Source organism: Prionailurus viverrinus, chromosome C1 (genome assembly GCF_022837055.1).
Source record: "Prionailurus viverrinus isolate Anna chromosome C1, UM_Priviv_1.0, whole genome shotgun sequence".
Classification (NCBI taxonomy): domain Eukaryota; kingdom Metazoa; phylum Chordata; class Mammalia; order Carnivora; family Felidae; genus Prionailurus; species Prionailurus viverrinus.
The window spans coordinates 68,405,365-68,427,847 of NC_062568.1; the positions used below are offsets into that span (position 1 = coordinate 68,405,365).

The following is a 22,483-nucleotide window of genomic DNA, read 5'->3' on the forward strand; positions in this document are numbered from 1 at the left end:
CAGGCTGTCAGCTTTGAGGTTTCTCCCTTAAAGAAACAGACAGCCAGGAGGGTTTTCACAATTGCTACATCAGCTCTGTCAACGGAGACGGAACTAGAACCGGAAGCAGCACAAGTGCAAACAGCCAGCACCATCCAGTCTCCTCGTATAAGTGAGGATGAAAAAAGCAAGATCACCCACTTTCCACCATCTGCTGCTGTACCCCCATCACAGTATTTTAAAAGCTTGCTTCTCGTTCATGCCCTACCTTTTGAGTGTTTCATAATGGGCCCAAAGTGATCTGGGAAATATAATCCAACTATAAAGTAACTAATGATATTACTAATAAATAAACCACGGGAAATGGGCTTTGCTCTTCTCTGGAAGACAAAAGGATACATTACAAATATTAATGACTTCTTAGTCCAAAAAGGCTTGCAACCACCACAAGACTATAAGGGATACTGGTCCTTGTTTTCTTTAGCCACAATGTAGTTATCATTCAGAAAAAAAAAAAAAAAATTTTGCAACAATACTCAAAAACTGCAGCTTCAGACTAAATAATAGAAAAAATATAAATATATGGAGCAAGGTAGTAGGAGAGTAAATAATATTAACTAGCAATATAAGTGGAATGTAAGAAACTCAACAATGAAAAATGCAGGGTCACATTATTGCAAGGTTAATGAAACTCTCTGGCCCAGAGTTCCCAAGGCCCAGGAGCTAACCACCTATTGTATTAAAATACAAACTTTCATTAATACAGGCTATGCTGAGTGCCTATTACAGGGGTTTATAGTATTTGACCTTTGCCAAAATAGTTTCAGTCCCTGACAGTTTCTTGATTAGCATCAATTAGTAAAGAGTTTCTATCCAAACAAGTAAAACAGGTTTAGGTTTTCTTTCCTTCCTTCTTTCCTTCCTTCCTTTTTCTTTCTTTCTCTCTCTCTTTTTTTTTTTTTTTTTTTTTTTTATGTACCTTCTTAAGAGAGAGAGAGGGTCTTATCTTAAAAATGAGAACAGGGGCGCCTGGGCGGCGCAGTCGGTTAAGCGTCCGACTTCAACCAGGTCACGATCTCGCGGTCCGGGAGTTCGATCCCCGAGGCGGGCTCTGGGCTGATGGCTCAGAGCCTGGAGCCTGTTTCCGATTCCGTGTCTCCCTCTCTCTCTGTCCCTCCCCCGTTCATGCTCTGTCTCTCTCTGTCCCAAAAATAAATAAAAAACGTCGAAAAAAAAATTAAAAAAAAAAATGAGAACAGAAGTCATCAAGGTAATTTCAGAGCTAGGTCTGAAAGATGACAAGATTCTGAAGCATAGCCCACTAGTGCAGGCCTCAATACTTAGGGGTGTGGCACACACAATGTATTTACTGTATCATTAGCAACAGTGCTAGCTTTTTAAATAGAAGGCTATTTTTAAATCCAGTGCACGTTCACAACCATATGTCAACTTATTTTACAGGCAGGTAGAACAGTAGGTCTCTGGGTACTTTTCTAACAATATGGCTTCAACAGAAACCTGCCTGTGTTAGACACTGTAGTAAACATTGTTTATTGTCTGATGTACTCTGAGTCACGCCATTTTTAAGCAAGCATCTCTGCCCTTAGCTTCCCTTTTGAATTAAAATTGCCAAGATAATGAAGCCAAATTACCACTGTGAGACACTAATTTGCTGCACAAATTTAGGCAACGCACAAGCATGGCTCCGTTAGAGGAGAATCTGCTTAGTGTATTAAATTTGGATCCAAAGCATCTAAATGGAGAGTATTTTCTTCAATCCATTAAAAAGCTGAATGTTGCAAAACTACTCTCTTCTATTCATAAGGCCTTGCGCAGAGTTTAGCAGAAATAAATTTTATTCCCATGGAGAAGAAACAAACTATAGGATATTTTCTCAACACTAAGGATATCAAATTTGGTCAGGACACAGGAGACCAGGCCTCGTCAGGGATTTCTGGCCAGTGAGCCTATAGACTCTGAGACACTTCTGGATAGCCATGCTTCCCATGCTTGCCATGCCATCCATTGCTACCTAACATCCCTAACATCCCACTAAAACCTCATAAAATAAACAAATTATAACTATATGAGGTGATAGATGTGTTAATTAACCTTAATGTAATCATTTTGTAATATACACATGCATATACAAAATCATTATGTTATACACATGAAACACACACAGTGTTATGGGTCAAGTGTATCTCCATAGAACTGGAAAGAAATCAAATTAAGAAAAATTAAAAAGAAGATTGAAGTTCCACTAAAACAAATCTTTAATTTGTTAATAATAAAATCCTATCTGAAATGCATATTCCCTAGTCTCTTAGGCATTCACCAGGCCTAAGGCCCAAGAAGCATCAATTCCTTTGCAGCAACACAGGCTATATAGGAGGGCAAATTCTCCTAAGGTCGTATCTCTGCACTTGGCACTTGCAAGTACTATTCCCTTTGGAATCCAGATAGGTTCAGAATTCTATTATCTGTTTTTTATAGATGAAGTATACTTAAAGAAGACATCATGCCTGTCGATGCCCACCAGACACAGGATGCACATGAACACACTGATTCAAGGAAAAAGGGCAAATGACGTGGCTGATACAGAAAAAAGTATAACGCTATGTACAATTTGCATAGTCATTCCAATGGGGTAACCAGCAAGAAAGGCAGTGTGGGAACCAGGATTTGAAAGAAGAAGAGAAATCTGACAGAGATACAGTCGTAGGGAAAGGCAAAGAGAAAGAAGGACATTCCAGGAATTTCCCCAAATACTGATAAACAGGTCAAATTCCTTGGCACAGGAAATTGCTTCATACCAAAAAGGTTTCCAAGTTCCAGCTAATGACTGGATTGTAAACAATGTTGTCCAAAATAAGAAAGCTCTAGGACAATAAAAGATTTTGGACACTTACCAATTCATAGCATCATTTCTAACATTCAAAGTGTCAAGGTTTGTCCTCTTAATTTTGTCACCACACAAACCGAAAATATCCACTAAATGATTCAGAAATCATGCCTATCACATCTCAAATAATACAAACATTTAGGAAACCAGAAAAACAGATACCAATTTTATAGGCCCAGGACACAATGTAGACCAATCCCAAACACATTCATGGATAAATGAGAAGAATCCTTTCACTGGCATATGACTGATCAGTAAAGACCCCAAACTATCCTACCCTCAGAAAACAAATGCTCAGCAAACATAAAAGAAGATCAAAGAACTTTCATGATTGTGGGTATCAGCATTCTGGAAAGGCTTTCCTCACGTCTGATTCGTAACCTCTCAAAGTTAACTAACGTTTGTGTTTTCATTGGTAATGTTAAGTGCAAAAAGTTGGTAATGATGAAGGAAGCCAAAATACTTTAAACAAGTAATCCATGAGACCCTTGTTCCCACCCCTTTACAAATCTGAATTTTCACAAATTGTATATCTACTCAAATACTGAGTGATGTAATCAAGGAAAGTATATTAGTATATAACACTTGGCAGTAATAAATGGACTGCTGTCAGATTACACTTGCCAAAATCCAAAATCTTTAAATGCACCACAATGAGTTTAGATTATAGCATTTCCTAATTCACCACCAAGAAAACAAGACCAATGATTGATTAACATTAATACTGATAACAAGATCCTGAATCTTGGTAAAAGTCTAACCTAAGCTATCAAAATAGTTTGTATATAGGCTAAACTAAAGAAATTAGTCTAAATTCAAATCAAAACTTTGTTTTTTAGAGATTTTCTTCTTCCAGAAGTTACTGTAACAAAGAAAAAACCTCCCAGGAAATTTCTTACAAGCACTAGTTTTGCTTAATCTCAATACATGCCTTACATATATAACGAAGACAGGGTGCTGTTTTGTTGCTTACTTACCTGGGGATTTTTTATTTGATCTTGATTGCACCGAATGAGACTGTCGAGGCAGCAGAGGTGATGAAGGCAGAGACATTGAGACACCTTTGGCCAAGCTCACCCTGTAGGTGTCTTCTGCCACAGGAACGCTGCTCACAGACAAGTCACCACCATGGCCAGGGGGCAGGACTGGGGGAGAAGTCTCTGGACCAAAGTCACCTCCTGGAGTGAAGAGAAAAAACCATAAATTAGGTCATCCACTACAGGTAGATTAATTCCTAAGAACTACATCCTTAGAATATAATTCTCATATGTCACCTACGTTGACACCTATGTTGTTTTTTAATGTTTTCTTTTCTTCTACCACTCTTATAACTTTTTCTATGTGAGAGAAAATTCAAGTTTCACCACTCAAGTATCAATGAACTCTGCCTCATACACCATTCTGGACCATATCAACTGGCCCAGTTTCGCTCCTAACAATGGGTCCAGAAAGCCGCCAATCTCAGATTAGATTAAGACCAAGTATGAATGATTCACAAGAAGCTGTGATTTCAGATTTCAGCTGAAGTAGGGGAGGGAGGTTATTGGTCTTACCCAAGTATCTTAGAGTAGATTCGAACACCCAGATTCATTCCAGAACTCCAACTTCACTTCTCTCCAATAAAATACTCCAAGAGAGGGTCTCTCTACTTCAACATTCCTCCCCAGCACTATATCTCTTCTCTCATTAGATCCCCTCCTCCAATTCGACCAGCTCAACCCTTAGTCATGAGACTAGAAATATGGCTTACTGATGAAGCTGGTTCTTCTTGGTGTTCAGCTTAAGAATAAACAAGCTTACTATTATGAAATCAGATATTCTAGGGTAAGCAGATCCAACAACAAAATACAGAGGATGCAATTACAGTATAGAGAGTACAAAAGGAAGGGAGTATGGTGGTGAGGATTAGCCTCTCTGAAAAAGATACAGCTGGTCCTCAAGTATTCCGATAATAAGCTCTCCTCTTATTGTTCCTCCCCTACCCATTACTTTCCCCCCCTCTAGTGTGTACTATGAAGCAACTGAGGACAGGTAAAGAGGGAAGGTAAATCATTATCCTGATGATTAAAACATCTACAAGCTCTAATTTATATACAGAACTGGAAAGATATAGAAAGTTTTCCATAAGCAAACTAGTCTCTCTGGTAAATACTACCCAAATTGTCCTTATCAGGCCTTCCTGACTCTGAAAACTCAAGGCCTGGATTTGAATCAGAACTCAACTTGTGTAGATCTTTGTGCGCAAGACTCAAAAGGGATGTGATCCAAATCATCAAGTTCAAATTGCATCGCTGTGCTTGTTTTTCATGTTAGGAGGCACGGTGAAATATGTAGTCACCCCCTCCACACACTGGGAGTTTGGGGGGTGGGGGTTAAAACTGGCAGACAGGCTCATGCTTGATCCTCAAAGGCAGCTCAAAACCAGTAGATCTGTGAACAGAAAAGCCGTGGGTCCCACAATGGATAAGTTGGCAACATCAGAAAGGTAATTTTAGTCACACCTGGGCCAGCTATGCTTGAAGGATTTTAACAAACTTGGACATTTAGTGATAAATCTTGAGTTTCCCAAGTGACTGGTATTTGAAGAAGAAAACAATTACCAGGAAACCTTCACTAGAATTTTCAAAAAAAGGAGCATTCACACAAATGTTCTGTCCCTGAGGGAAGGAAGCAAGAAGGAATTAGTGGAAATCTTTAGATCCTAAATCTATGTGAACAGTGAAGTCACCCACTCTGGTCCTCCTATAACCCTCGCTCACCCTGCTTTATGATGTGTACTGTGAGATACCACCAATTCCCAGGACCCAGGAGCTACTCTTACACCACTGTGGATAAAGCCAGAAATCTTTCTGAAACCACCTGTCCTTGAGGTCTTGAGCCAGGACATGAAGTTTCCCAGGTGCCTCTCCTTTGACTATCTGTCAATGAAAGAGATCTTAAGGCAGAGCTGGGGGTATACTGCAATGCCAGTGCCCACTGGGGCTAAGTGCCTCCCCGACTAAGGAGATTTGAGAAGATAGAGGAAAAGAGAGCTGTTTTCTCCGGTCCTATATCTGGTGCTCATGACCAGTCCCCACCACCACATTGGTCTCATCTAGGGAATGCAAGCAGGTGCTATGCCTACAAGAATGGTGCCTGGTCACCTGACTCCTGGCTATTTGGCAACGAAACTAGGAGATGTAGAACTTGGAAAGTGCTGAGGCCACAGTCTCAAGGGGTACATGCACACGATGGGCAGGGGACCTTGAAGAGGTTGTCCATGTGGTTTGAAAAGAGCTTCATTGCCCTGTGGCTGGCCCTTACACCCTCCCAATCACCAAGCTGGTAGTCCAATGTCTAGACTGGCCTGATAGGAGCAGGCACTGTGACGAGGTATGGTCTTCCCTACTCATACAGAAATATTTCTAACCTTTACAATAAACAAAACAAAACAAAACCCAAACCAGACTTCAAGTCCCTTAATTTGGATGGGGACACAATATTAGGGAGAAAGGCATCTATTCTAACAACACCAGAAATAAAAAATAAGCTCCTTACTGAGAAAGGGTTTATTTTCTTAAATACTTCATATTCTCCAATGATACAAACAAAAGGGGGGAGTTAAGGATAAAAGAAAATTAAAGGGTTTCCTAATTATAAAATGTGCCCATAAACTTTGTTTATATCAAGCAAAGCAAATATTTTCATTAACTGCAAGTATGGTGGGGATGAGTTTCCAAAGCAGGCTGTTAACCATGAGGACCTTCAGCCTTCTGAGCAGCTGCACTCTGACACTCTGATTTTATCTGGTCTGCAATAAAAAGGGACTCAGAGATGGGGCTCGGGAAGGAAGGGTTTCTATTTCAGGATTACTTGAACATCTTACTATATTATCATTCCCAAACATTTTCTGTTGGTTTGTCCTTCAGACACAAAGACCCCTAACTTCCAGTTTCTTTTTATTAGAAAGGCACAAAGCAGGGAGAGAAATTTTATGTATGAACAGGCAGCATGAAACAAGTGGGGTGATTCAGCAGCTTAGAAGCTGGAGGCAGCATTCCGGGGCCTGGTGCTTTAACTACTTGTAGGCAAAGGGGTTCAGGTCAAAGTAAATCTCGAGAGCATCACAAGGATGCAGATGACGCCAGGGGCAGAAAGTGAAAATCTCCTAAGGGTATCCACAAGAATTATACAATACTGGTTCTGGCAACAGGACACCAGAAATTCTCTGGTTGATTTAACATTCCACAGCAGATGCTTAAAGAGGTTTTAAGAAGAATTAAAAACATTTCACTCCAATAACCAGCACTGTGGACACATTTCCTTTAGCTCCAAATAGTTGGTGTCCTGTGAACTGTGACCTATTTTATTCCCACCTCAATTAAGTGATAAGATACACTTTGATCACCATTCCTGCTACTCCAGAAATGCCAGGCTAGGTAGGATGACCATGTTATCAACCACCAATGATCTATCAGGTCCCCTCCTGTTCCACTGGCAGGTGTTTCCCATGAAACATTCATACACCACAGATACATGCACCCACCCCACCATGCTTTTAATCTCAGAGAGTATCTAGTTCAATCACATTGTTTCACAGACAGGAAACAATGGGACATAGGGGCTGAAATTGACGAGCAGGGGTCAAACACCTAGAATGACCTTCTCTCCCAATTCCTAAAACTGGCCAGCTCAGGCTCTAACACACTACCCCACACATCTGAGGGGTGCCTAGATGGCTCAGTCGGCTGAGCACCTGACTTCGGTTCAGGTCATGATCTCACAATTTGTGAGTTTGAGCCCCGTGTTGGGCTCTGTGCTGACAGCTCAGAGCCTGGAGTCTGCTTTGGATTCTGTCTCCCTCTCTCTCTGCCCTTTGCCTGCTCTTGCTTGGTCTCTCTCTCTCAAAAATAAACAAACAAAAAAAAAAAAAGACCTGTACTTTGAAAAAAAAAAATGGAGGTACCCCAAACAGACACATTTTTAAGTAACAAGTCTATAAAGGGTCAGCACAGTTTTGCTTTTAAAGTTTAGGCTTTGCAGGTCACATACAGCCTCCAGCACACGCATGCACACACACGCACACACACGCACATACACACACGCACACACACACCACAAACCCACACATACTTTTATTTTAAAATCACCACTTCTTTGAATTCCAAAAATAAAAGACCATAAATGGCACGGGGGCATAAGGTTCTTCCTAGTTGTAATACATATAACTAAGTATGTACATATGCACATATGTATAACACAAAGGAACTATAAGTCCCAGTCATAGTTTGCCAAGATAATGGAATTATCAAAGGGGATAAAGCCATCCAATAAGGCATTTTAAATTGGCAGAAATGGCTTTTGATAACACTTCTTTATTTTAAATTTTTTTTCTACTGTTATAGACTGTGAAAAGGGATTTAAGTTCATAATGGAAGAAAATGCAAATCTGGGAGATGATGAATGTTTAAAGGTGTCTATGCAGAATGGCAATGTCCAACATTACAGATTAAAGTAAATGGAGTGCAGGATTAGAGAAGGCTTAAAAAACGAGGGCAAAGAAGCCAGGGAGATGAAAGCAAAATCGCATTTCAGAAAGAGCAGACCTGAGAAAGGCAAGGGTGAGCTCAGACATTCAGGTAAATAGGTCTGCAGATGCAGGAAATAAGATTTCCATTTATTGTGCCATTGAAATCACTAGGTGGGGGGTGGGGAGGGTCAGGTGGAGGGGGGAGGATGGAAGCTCAGAATAGAAAGAAAGAATGTTCTGTTTATCCAGTTCCAGAAAACGGGACTTGTGCAGTACATTTAACTAGGGCATTAAATGTGTTAGGGCATCTTTTGTGCAGTCCCCGTCTGGGAGTGCATTAATGTTTCTTAAACATATTTTCCATCATAAGGTTTTATAACCACATAACTCATATATATTTACAGAAACCTAGAAAATTGGAAGATTTCCTCCCACAAGATCCAAGTATCATTTTGGGAGCCTTTGGAAGGCTCCCTCTGCAACCGAAAGCATTTTAAACCGTTTTATGTCTTATAGGATCTCCCCAAGTAACCAGCCAAAGCTACTGATTGTTAATGTACATTTTCAAAAAGAGAGTCAAGATAAATGTATCCAAGAAAGCAATTTTCCAGAACATTATTCACAGAGTCGTGACTAAGACTCAAACAATACTGTTAGGAGGCAACAAAGCAGCTAACTTCCACCCCCACTCCCCAGTACAGAAAAACCTGGTCAACAGGACAAGTTTATCCTTTTGTCTTCAAAAATCCACGAAGCAGATTCTACATGGAGATCAGTAAATACTATCCTCACAGTTTTATTCTCAATACTCAGTGGTTACAGAACCAGACATACTTTACCCTGACACAGACGATGAGGAAAGAGACTGGCATTTCCTCTCTTATTGTCAAAATTCTCCTTTAAGGCAGGTCCACCAGGCAAGAGTTTCTAAGCTTAAAGAATACAAGACCTCAGAAAAATTCCTACCCCCAAGCCCTAGAGGGGTGTATTTCAACACAGTAAGTGCCTTCTTTGACGTACTATGTGTTAGGACAGGGTTCGTTGGAGACACTTTATACCCATTATCTCATATCCTCACAACGACCTCATGAAGTGGGTGTTGTTTTTAATACTCCTCTGACAAGGAGTCTACCACACAGAAAGTACCCAGCATCTTGCCCAAGGACACCGACCAATGGCAGGGCTGACTCTGAATCCAGGCAGTCCAATCCAGAATCCATTCCACTACCCTGAATAAAGGGTACTGAGCTATGCCTTTCAACATTACGTCATTTTGAATACTTAATAGGGAATGCCAAAAATAGTATATGTAGGTCTATGCACAGTACCAGGCCACTGTGAAAAGAAACCTGTTCCCTCATCTATTTTCACTTTTCGTGCAGGCTGGTTAATTAGCTCCACAGCACTCCTGGACCATTCCATTTGGGAGGCACCCGGGCTCAGATCATTAATTTTCTTTCAGTCAGTCACACCTTATGCTGTCACCATGCAAGCAAAGTGGATCTGAGTTAGATGTTTAGTAACCAAGCACCTTAAATAGTTTCTTCTCCTTTCCCTTTGCACTGTAAATTCATTTAACTCTTGCAGCATTGGGCCCTGCTCTCTCTGCCCAGGGTGTATGTGCTGAGTGTCATTCTTGCCTCATCGAACCAAGAATGTGGCCACTCTATCCGGCCCAGAGGAAGAAGCAAGCAGTGGGCCGGCTGTGGTCAAAGCAGCCTGGTAGGACTCATCCTCAATCTACATGGAATCCGTTATTCTGTATTTCCTTGTCAGGTACACTCAGTACTCGGGTCCCTGAGTCCACTGGGCCTGCTGCTCCTGCACACGACTAAAGCTGCAGTGCCCAATCCCTGCACACAGGGAAACCTGAGCCCTTCCCAGCGAGGCTGTTGTAACTGGTCTGGGGTATGGTTCAGGCACTGACAGTTCTCCCCCAAGTGATTCTCAGGTACAGCCAGGATTGAGAACCACTGAGGCAGGAAGGTGGTCAAAGAGATCCAAAATGTTTATGCTCCTATTCCAAGACAGAGGTGGGAGAGATGAAAGGGGAAAGAAATTGGAGAACACCATACAGATGATTATAACACAATGTACATTCCTTGAGTGTGTGTGTGTGTATGTATATATGCGTGCCTATCTGTATACACATCTGTATATACACTATAAACTTATGTATATAAATCTGTGTAAACATACACAGTTGTACATGTGTGGGGTCTCTAGAAGGACACACAGGAACCAGCAGCAGTGGCTGACTCTGGGAAAGGGAAATGACCAGTTGGGAGCATGGATGAGAGGTGTATACTTTTATATGGTTTACATTTTATGTGCATATGTTTCCTGTAAATATTTTATATTTGCATCCCCTAGGATTGAGCCTTGTATGGACATGAAGATCTTAAGTCTAAATGGGCCACCCACCATGGCCTGACCTGGCAAGTGGATGAAATGAAGATCTGTTCCACAAAGATCATCCAAAGTGACCGTGTTTGGGGCTGACCGCTAGAGGAGCTTATGTTCTACTGACTGAAGTGGACGCAGTACAGGACCCTGCTCTGAAGAAGGTCGGATTCTCGGTAGCACAGAACACACGTGCTCCCGTCATCGATGGGCTCTGTGTAGGCACACGTTTCATTTCTTTTCTGCCCACCCTGCATTCCGGCTCTCTTCCAGGTCCTGGGCGTCTCTGCTGCTGGTGGTGGAGTGTGAGCACACCTGTGGTTGCAGCACACACAGGATAATCCAGAGGTCTGCCAGGGAAGAGGGCAGGAAGAGAGACAGGCTTGGCAGGGGGGTAGAGGGGATGGGGAGGAAGCAGAGGCTGAAAGGGCTAGGAATGAAACAGGCAGGACCAAGGACTATGGAAGTACAAGGAAGAGGGGGGACAGCCCATAGTACAGGGGGTGGGGTGATGGTAGGCTAAAGGTGGTAATTCCTGTTTCACTTAAAACTATCTCCCAAGACCCTGATAAAATACTTGTAACTACAAAGTAAGAGGCAAGCTCATAAATGTAAAAAGCATATGGAAAGATAAGGGAGTGTCAGAAAAGGAAAGAACTTCCAATAATGTAAGGATAGTAACAGGGCATCTTTTGTTGTTATTGAAACAACCAGGGGCCTAAGCACACTTAGCCCACCAGGTCAAAGAGCTATCCAGGCCCTTTCCTGGGCATCTGCTCCTGTCTTTCCCCCACACCTACCAACAGGAACCAACAGATCAATCCATGTAGGTAAAACAGGGCTGACTAGGGGCACCCGGGTGGCTCCGTTGGTTAGGAGTCTGACTTTGGCTCAGGTCATGATCTCACCATTCATGAGTTTGAGCCCTGCGTTGGGCTCTGTGCTGACAGCTCAGAGCCTGGAGCCTGCTTCATATTCTGTGTGTGTCTCTCTCTGCCCCTCCCCAGCTCGTACTCTATGTCTCTCTCTTTCTCAAAAACAAAACAAACAAATCAAAATAAACAACAACAACAACAAAAAACAGGGCTGACTATACCTTTTCTCTTTGATGAAAAGCCTCCCCTACAAACACCCCCAAAATAATAAATGATGGCAGAATGAGCAAACATATAGCTTATGAGAGAAAGGAAAAGAGTATCTTCTTGAAGACTCAAAAAAAAAAAAAAAAAAAGACGGAGAAAAAAAATTCAGTGAATTGCATGGCACCCTCAGTAGAATACAGGATAATATGGCCTCTATACCCTTCATATGCTGTGTTATTTTGATTATTTCATCTATACACTAGATTCACACTAAAAATAAGGGAAGACAAGAAAGGAAATTTAAAAAGCAGTAACCAGATTTCGATCCACATTTCAGGCATAAAGAATAAAATTAACACTACAGAAAATCCACTCGGTGATAAAGAACAAGGTTGAGGAAGTCTCCCCAGAATCAGAGGAGAAGGGCAAACATTTTAATGATGTGAGTAAAGATTATAGATATGAAAAACAAAAGGTGTTTTTGAGATGAAATGAGGACATGATATTTTAAAAACTAAAAACAAACAAATCTTGGGGCACCTGGGTGGCTCAGTGAGTTAAGCATCCGACTCTTAATTTCAGCTCAGCTCATGAGCTCACAGTTTGTGGGTTCAAGCCCTACACGGGGTTTCATGCTGCTAGTACAGAACCTGCTTGGGCTTCTCTCTGCCCCTCTCTGCTCATGTGTTCTCTCTTTCTCAAAATAAATAAATACACTTTAGAAAAAAAGAAAACAAACCCAACAGGGTACCTGGCAGGCTCAGTCAGTTAAGCATCCGACTTTGGCTCAGGTCATGATTTCATAGTTCTTGAGTTCAAGCCCTGCATAGGGCTTTCTGCTGTCAGCACAGAGACGGCTTCAAATCCTCTGTCCCCCTCTCTCTCTCCACCCCTCCCCTGCTTGTGTGCACACACACATGCTCTTTCTCTCTCAAAAATAAACAAACATTAAAAAAATATTTTTTCTGAATTAAAGTATGCAGATAAAAAGAACCCACCATACCCCAGGCTGTTTCCCTGAAGGGACTGCACCTTGACTCATCTTGGCAAAACTAAGCTGATAATTTTTTCTTTATCACAAATATCCAGGTAAGGGGAGAGAGAGAGAGAGAGAGAGAGAGAGAGAGAGAGAGAGAGAGAGAGAGAGAAAGAAAGAAAGAAAGAAAGAAAGAAAGAAAGAAAGAAAAGGAAAGAAAGGAAAGGAAAGAAAGAAAGAAAGAGAAAGAAAGAGAAAAAGTAAAAAAAAAAAAAAAAAAAGTTTAATGGGCTACAAAACCACAGAGACTTTCAAAGGAACCAGAACCCAACTCCCCTCAGACTGCTTATCTTAGTTTCTCAGGCTGCTGTAACAGAGTACCATAAACTGGGTAGCTTAAACAGAAATTGAATGCTTCAAGTCTACAATTTAAGGGTTGGGCAGAGCCAGGCTCTCTCTGAACGCTCCAGAGGAGAATCTAGTCCAAGCCTTTCTTGGTTTCCGGTGTTGCTTGTTATCTTTAGCTTGTAGACACATCAATCTCTGCCTGTGTCATCACATGGCCTCCTCCCCTATGTCTGTGCTTCTTTTCTTCTAAGGGCAGTCATAGTAAATTAGGGCCTACCCTAGTCCTGTACAATCTCATTTTATCTCAATTATGTCTACAATGACCCTACTTCCAAATAAGGTCACCTTCACAGGTATTGAGGGTTAGAACCTCAACATTTTTTGGCGGGGACAGAATTCAACCCACAACACTTCTCCTCTCCAACCAATACCAAAAAAACAGAAGTCAAAAGCAACACCCACAGAATTTGAGGGAGGGAATAGCAAGACCAAACCTTATAAAACTATACCAAGTTTTCCATTAAGTACAGTATCAACCAGAAAAAAAAAATTATCAGAAACTCAAAGGCTCAGAAAATGCCCAGCCCATTTATCCTTCTTGAGAAAAAAAGTTACTTAAGAACTAAAATTAACTACTCAATACTGAGGACATTACCATTAAAAAAAAAAAAAAAAAAAAAAAAGACAAGAGAAAAGAAAAGAAAAGAAAAGAAAAGAAAAGAAAAGAAAAGAAAAGAAAAAAAGGCAATAAACTCTAGCCCAAGCCCAGCCTCCAAACACCTCATTCAGCTGTCTCCCTCTTCTGCTTCCAGTCCCTGCTCATTCAGGAAATGTGGTTTTTGAACCATATCCTTCACCCCTTAGTGCAGAAACAATCTCTTACCTTATCTGGCAAACTCTTAAAACAATAATGCCCTGTGCCAGAACTTGCTAACAATGGCTAACATTTTTTGCATGGTTGTGACACTGGGCAGAGAGAGCTCTCCCACACCACCGCCCCACCGTTTCCTAAACAAGCAGAGGAGTGCAGAACACCACAACAACCATTTTCATTGCCAAGGAACTGAAATTACGAAAAAGAAAGATTTGAGTTTACCATATGATCAACTTTAAAAAAAAAACAGGGGTGCCTGGGTGGCGCAGTCGGTTAAGCGTCCGACTTCAGCCAGGTCACGATCTCGCGGTCCGTGAGTTCGAGCCCCGCATCAGGCTCTGGGCTGATGGCTCAGAGCCTGGAGCCTGTTTCCGATTCTGTGTCTCCCTCTCTCTCTGTCCCTCCCCTGTTCATGCTCTGTCTCTCTCTGTCCCAAAAATAAATAAACATTGAAAAAAAAATTTTTTTTTTAAAAAAACAAAGGGAGCAACATTTAAGCCAGTATACACAATTTTGTATATGCTGTATACCAATGGGAAAAGAATATGCACAACCAAAAGCCAGAAGAAGGTTTGATAAAATGCTGATGGTTATTCTTAAGGGGATGGAAGCAGCAATGGTTTTTCCCTTTTACATTTTTCATTTGACATATCTTCTGACATTTTTATAATGAGAATGTTTTATAAGAAAACACACTTGGGGCTTCTGGGTGGCTCAGTCAATTGACTGTCTGACTTCGGCCCAGGTCATGATCTCACGGTCTGCGGGTTCGAGCCCCACATCAGGCTCTGTGCTGACTGACAGCTTGGAGTCTATGGAGCCTGCTTCAGATTCTGTGTCTCCCTCTGTCTCTCAAAAATAAACATTAAAAAAGATTGCTTAAAAAAAGAAAAAGAAAACACAATTTATTTTCCATCAAACATTTATTTGAAACATAAATTTGTACCTATCTCTTTCTACTTCTGGAGGTTTCCCAGTAAGCCCCTGATGGATACCTGCCAAGTTATTGCTCTTATGAATACCCTTCTCCAGGAACAGAGACTCACTTTTCCCTTATCCATGCACCTCCAACTATGCCTACTCAACCACCTGGCTCAGACTTGCCCTTGTCCATGTAGCTTAAACTGTCTATGGTCCTCTTTTCCCCAAGTCTTACAGATATGAAAAAGTCTTCCTTATTGGTTGATCTCACAGGGAAGGTCTGTTCTGGCTGTATTCTATGGTCATTGTGCAGTCCAAGATCCAGTTCCTTGTTCTATATACTTCAAAGTACTTAACAGAACCTCACTGCCCCAGCTCTGTCTACACTCTGATTTCTCTGCTTACAACCTCCAATCTCCAACCAAACTTCTCTTAACATTAAACTTTCTCAAAAACAATATCCTGAATATGACTTCTTAATAACATAGAAAACTCCACTTTTTCTGTAGATCTTGAGTGTGATGTGAGGAAGAATGACAGTAGGATCACTGTGCTGCATGTCTCACGTCTATTGTGAATGGTGCCTTGGAACTGCAAGGAGGCAGCCCTGAGGACTGCAGCTACCCATTGAATATCCAACTCCTCAAGCTATTCTCCATCTCAATTACACGCTTAGCCCCACTATGACTGCTGGAGCTCACTTACCCTGGAATTTCACATTGCAGGAAGTACCCAAGTAACACATCAGGATTTACAGAGAGTTCTCTGCTCTAACTAGATATACATGTTCATCAAATGTAACTGTCCTAATAATAATGAGGGTGATTAAGTTAGCAGTAAAGGCCTTACTTTGTGTACCAGACATCTTGCTAAGCACTATATACACGTTAGCTTATTTATTCATCCTATTCCATTTGGTGGCATTGCTCCTGGGCTATAGCTGAGAAAACTATTGCTTAGGGAGCCTACTAAGTGAGCTGCCTAGGGCCCCACAGCCTGTAAGTGCTACATGTGGATTTGAACCCAGGCAGTCTGACCCACAGAGTTCTGCATCATGGCTTTACACTGGCCTGCTTCTGTGTACACCATGGATCTCCTAGCCAAGGTGTGTACCAAGCATGGAATGCTTTTCAGTGCTTAAGAAATTCTGACTGTCATCCACAGATAATTTAGCAAGTCATGTTTCCCTGAATGATAATCACCAGGAACATTCTGTCATATTGGACACGATGACATTTTGGGGGTGGAAAAGTAAGTGGAGGGAAAAAGACTTAGAACAATACCATAACCAGCACACCACCCCCTCACTGACTACTCAAATCCAAACCCTGGCAGGCCCATCAGCAATACTCCTGCCAACAGGCCTTGTTACAAGAGAAAGGAAGGAGAAGAGGGAGCTGCCACCATTTATCTCATTTCAACTCCTTACAAGGAAAACGGGATCTATAAACATTTGGGGGGAAATGCCTCCAAGTTTCTAGGCAGCCCTGAAAGTTTCTTCCCTACAAAAACACGTTAAAAATGCAATGTAACCAATTCAGCACACATCCTAGAAAAAAGCAGACTAAATCAATTGTGTACATGTGGCTGTTTAACAAGATCCTTTTCAGGCCTGTACTGCGGGGCAGGGAGTGGGAGAATGAGAAGACATTTTCTGCATCTGTTATTTTATTTGCTATATTCCTGCTTCACCAGCACCACCAGCACCACAAATTGGGGCAGGGGAGGGGGGGTGTTGGGGGGGGGAGCATCACTCAGTTTCGGAAAAAAAGCAGCCTCAATGACATGTCTGGTACAATATCTTAGCAACAATGTCAATATTGTCTCACCACAGCTAACCATATTCACATTCCACTCTAATCATGATTTCTCGACTATAAAATGGAATGTGAGCTACTCCATTCATTCTCTGAGCACTGCACTGGGAAACACAGCCCTCTAACAACTTCCATTAAGCTGCATGTAAATTAAATATCAAAATTACATTCAATAGCTATTACTTTCTGTGTATGTAACTTCGAAGCATGAGAATAAGCAAATATTGATGAGGCATCGACATAAACACAAGACCTAAATAAAATATAACTAAAATTAATTTGATGAAATCCTGTCCCTGGTTATTTCTGGAATGGAACCCCTATCACTCACCTGCTTGTAGACCTGTATTTCCAATTCATCTTTAGAGGGCTGCCAAGAATGATTAGATAATGGGGAAGTTCCTTCTCCCAAGACTTTTCAAGTCATACACACACACACACACACACACACACACACACACACACACACACACACTTCTGCCATGGCTGGCTGGGGGTGGCCCTGCACAGACTCAGAAACAAACAGCATCCTAGTGGCTCTCAAACCTGGCTAACCATTCAAAAGCCATTATAGGGGCACCTGGGTGGCTCAGTCAATTAAGCATCTGACTCTTGATTTCAGCTCAGGTCATGATCTCATAATTCATGGGATCGGGCCCCACATCGGGCTCTGTGCTGACAGCATGGAGTCTGCTTGAGGTTCTCTCTGCTCCTCCCCACTCACACACATGTGCACACACACACTCTCTCAAAATAAATAAACAAACTTAAAAAAATTACAAATACAGATGCTTGGGTCCCACCACTGAGGAGTGATCCAATACGCAGGATGGGAATTTAACTCACAAATGCCTCCAGTGAATCAGCCACGTTTGGCAATGAATGCACTAGACAATTATACTAGAGCACACTCTTATAAAGGCAAGGTGAACACCAAATCATGCAGGCACTACACCTTTGAGTGCACACACATCTTCTCTTGGCAGATAAAGAGGCTTCTGGTGGCGGGTCCTTGTGTTTGGGGCTCAAATCCTTTCCCCCTTCCCTGTCCTAGCCAGCACATGCCATCTCAGACTATTTACAGCAACTGCCCCCACAGCACTTCGCTAAGGCCAGGCCCATCACCACGGCTCTCCTCCATCTGCACCAGATGAAACGGCCAGGGCTGTGTCTGCCACACAGGCAAAGAAACAAAAATATCCAAGAGGCTGCCAATTATTAAATGCTAAAGGAGGAGATTAAGGGGTGGGGGGGGGGGGGGAAGAACCAGAATGATAAAGTACCATCAATTACAATAAGAGCAAGCCTAAAATGCTCACTATGGTCCAGGCACTGTTCTAAGCCCTTTAACTCACTGGATCATCAGAAAAACCAACACCCCTAGAAGACAGATACTGTTGTTATCTCCATTTTGCAGATTTTAAAACGGAACTGAACTTAGGCAACCTGGCTGCTATACTAAAGAGAACACAGCCTTTGGAGACAAACTGGGTTCGAATCTTGGCTCTGCCACTTAGTAACTGCACAGTCTTAAATCAGCTCTTTAAGCTCTACTTAATAACCCATCCATGATATGGCATAACTGTTTATAAGCACTTAGCACACTGTCTGATACATAATAAGTACTCAAAGAGCAACTTTTATCAGTGCCACCATATCCTCTCCCAGGGGATTCACTTCCTAGTTTCTTTAATATATTTGAGGAAGAAAAAGAGGTATTGCACCCCTCCCTCACAACACTTGGGTATCAAAAACTCCTGATATGAATTTAAATATTCATGAGTGTATTTTATTTTCTCACTTAATGGGCATTTCCCCCAAACCAAGAATACCATGTGGTTAAAAACAAAACAAATTCCCCACATCACCAATATTACGGTGCCAGAAGTTAAACAAAACAAAACAACACAGCGTCATCTGACCTTTACAATTAGTATATGACAGACGATTACCTTCATTTTACAGGCAAGGAAACAGAGCTTCAGAAAAGTGAAACACTTGTTCACAGAGAGCTAGTAGCTACATTAAACCAGAACTCCAAGTTTCCTGAAGCCAAAGCAGCAGAGCGTTGTTCTTCTTGGAGACGCCGCTTCCACAAAGCACAAGGGATTTGAAGTACGGTTTGCGAAGTCCAATAACCATGGAAACCATTTAATGGATAAAGGGGGGAAAACTCGAGAACCTCTAATCTTAACAATCTTAGAGCTAAGGATGTAGCTTTAAAAGGTTTAATCAGATTAGCGCATCAAAACTCTCACACAAAGCAGGGAAAGAGAGAGAGCTGACCTCCCTGAAATAATGATGTGTAACCTCTCAGTCAGTTTTCAACACTGAACTTACAGAATTAAAACAAAAGCCTTCACTTAATCCTACCAAAAACGAAGGATGACTTGTATGAATCCTTTTAGGGTTTATAGTTCAAAATTAAACAGGACACGTGTAACTTCCTTAGAACTCCAGCTGGTAAACAATTAATGGTTCACCACTTACCAAATTTTAAAACAAATTTAAAACAGTGAACCCAACAGAAAAATAGGTAAACATACAGGCAAGAGAGAAAAAAACTTAAATATTTATGACAAATACTCATATAACATATACTATATGTCAAGCACGGATTTAAGCCCTTTATAAATATTAACTCATTTAATCCTCATAAGTGACCCAGGAAGCACAGAAAGGTTAAGTAATTTGCTCATGTTCACACAGCTGGCAAACTATGGAGCTAGGATACAAATCCAGGCAGTAGGATTTCAAACAGCCAATAAACAGAAAAATGTGTATGAATTCATTCTGAAGAACCGCGTAATTAAAACAATGAGATACAATTTTTGCCTATCACACTGCAAAGATAAACAATTTGATTATAACCCATGTTAGTAAGTGTATAAAGAGACATTTTCATATATTGAAAGTGGAACTATACATTTTTATTTTACAGGTTTTAAGTTTATTTATTTTGAGGGAGGTGGAGCATAATGAAAGGGAGAGAAAGATACCCAAGCTGGGCTCCACACCAAGCCCAGATGATCTCATGATGGTGAGATCATGACCTGAGCCAAAACCAAGAGTTGGACACTTAACCAATTGAGCCAGCCAGGAGTCCCACAAGTGGAGTTGCAAATTTAATGCCATCTTTTTGAAGGGCAGTTTGACAAAAATCTAGGAAGTTTATAAATGAACAAACTTGTTAACTAACTTTTTCTTATAGTTATTTTTATGAAAGCGCAGGCAGGTATGTACAAGGAAGTTCAGTCTAGTACTAATGATAATGACAACAAAAGAGATACAACCGTCAACAGGGGAATAAAGAAACCACAGGCTACCTGTCCAATGTAATAAATACTGAGCAACTTTTTAAAAGCCTATATATTAGTGTGTGCTAATATGAAAAAGGTCTAAAAACACAATCAACAAATCTGCAAAATAAAACACTGTAAAGTCTGGATTTTCTTAAGGATCTACACATGTACATATGTGTGTACATATACGCATATATGCATAGAAAATACTTAGAAAGATCAAATAAACTATGAATGTTAATTGCCTTTAGGGAGTACAAAGGAAAAAGCAGAGAAGAAATAGGAATGCTGTCTATCTCTAATACCATTGTATAGCTTTTTATTTTTTTATTTATTTTTTTTTTCATTTTTTTTTTCGACGTTTATTTATTTTGGGGACAGAGAGAGACAGAGCATGAACGGGGGAAGGGCAGAGAGAGAGGGAGACACAGAATCAGAAACAGGGTCCAGGCTCTGAGCCATCAGCCCAGAGCCCGACGCAGGGATCGAACTCACAGACCGCAAGATCGTGACCTGGCTGAAGTCGGACGCTTAACCGACTGCGCCACCCAGGCGCCCCTGTATAGCTTTTTAAAAAACAATTGCATTATATTTAACTATTACATTTACGGTATTTTAATGGCTTTACAAAAACTAAATAGGGCTGATTTGTAACAGTCTCAAAGACACCAAGCAGAAATGGTCCTTAAGATAAAGAAAAAGAAGACATATCACTCACAGTTACTGGGTCTAGATAAAGACCACGTAAGAAACTCAGAAATAATCCTTTGGGGCTGGGGCTGGGTGGAAATCAAAATAATCCCTGTAGAGAAAAATTATAAATATATAGGAAATCTATCTTCTATCTCAGGGACAGGTTTTCTATTTATTCAGTGCTAGAAACAAAAATAATGCAGCTAGCCAGAGACATAGAAACTGAACTAGTCTGGAGTCAGAAACTACACTTGGACTCCATATTTGTTTCAACCAGCTATATAATGCTGGACAGTTGCTCAGTGCCTCTTTTCCAAATATTCCTCAAAAAAATGAAGACAGTGAATTTCTTAAGACTCCTCTAGATCTAAATCCTTTCATTATTTTACCTTAGTTTGAAAAAGAATCCCTACACATAACAAGCTAAGATTTTGAGCCATGGATTAAAAACTTTTACACTTGAGAATACAGCAATTTATTAAGGAGATGCTAATTATCTGGAACTATCCCTGCCTGCTGTTAGCAACTCACCGGGAGTCCAGCTTTGGGCACCTCCAGGTGGTAGGAGGTATTTAGACTTTTTGACTGTGCACAGAGACAGAATGCTATCAAGTACTGTGAAAAATTTGATGATTCATTTTGAGTTGGTTTTATGCTTTTATTTTGGTTTCTCTACAAATTTATTAAATAGAGCCAATCAGACTAACATATCTCCAGCCTCAGCACAAACTGAAACTTCAACAATGCAGGGGACACTTCTACCAATGGAACACAGGCAAGTTTTAGTAAGTTCAATAAAAATTCTTCGGTGAGTGACTTTATAAAGAAACCCCATTCTGACATACCAGGGGCCATACTAGGAAAAGGGAAGAACCAGAATGAAGAGCCTCTCACATTCCCAACAGATAAAAAAAATAAACAGTTGATTCTTGAACAACACAGATTTGAACTACATGGGTCCACTTAAGTGCAGATTTTTTTTTTCAGTAAATACAGTACAATACTGTAAATATTGTAAATTTTTCAGTAAATACAGTAGATTTTTTTTCAGTAAATACAGTACAATATTGTAAATATTGTAAATATTTTCTCTTCTTTATGATTTTAACCTTTTTTTCTCTAGCTTATTGTTTTTTAAGAATACAGTAATAAATATACAAAATGTGTTAATGTTTATGTTATCAGGAAGTCTGGTCAAAAACAGACTATTAATTAAGTTTTGGGGAGTCAAAAGTTATACTCGAATTTTTGACTGTGGTAGGGAGGGAGGTGGAGGGTTGGTGTCTCTAACCCCCATGTTGTTCAAGAGTCAACTAGACACGGGCATAAAAAGACAATAAAGAGAAAATATAAATGGGCAGTAAATACTTAAGAGGTCTACCAATCTAAAAAAAAAAAAAGCTAATTAAATGCAAATAACATGTTTTAAGTTATAAAATTGGCAAAGATTGTTAAAACCTACAAATACCCAACACTAGTAAGAGTCACGCAAGCAGGCACATGCACATACTGCTTACACAGGTGGCAATCAATATAATCCTCCTGGAAAACAATTTGGCAAGAGGTACGACCAGCTTCTGAAAAGTTTGCTTACTTGCACTATTAATTCCTTGCCTAGAAACATTCTACTAAAATAATCAGAGATTTGTATACAGATACCTATTTTCCAGACGT

At 40.7% G+C, this 22,483-nt stretch overlaps 1 protein-coding gene across 7 annotated transcripts in view; it reads right to left on the reverse strand.

Annotated features, from left to right (window-relative positions):
- The window catches only part of TANC1 (tetratricopeptide repeat, ankyrin repeat and coiled-coil containing 1), a 242,642-nt gene that overhangs the window by 129,654 nt on the left and 90,505 nt on the right, over positions 1–22,483 (reverse strand). For all 7 annotated transcript variants that reach the window (XM_047870166.1, XM_047870169.1, XM_047870167.1 and 4 more), the window contains one exon: positions 3,862–4,062. In XM_047870166.1, coding sequence (XP_047726122.1) covers positions 3,862–4,062 — 201 coding nt within the window. The remainder of the gene's footprint in view (positions 1–3,861; positions 4,063–22,483) is intronic.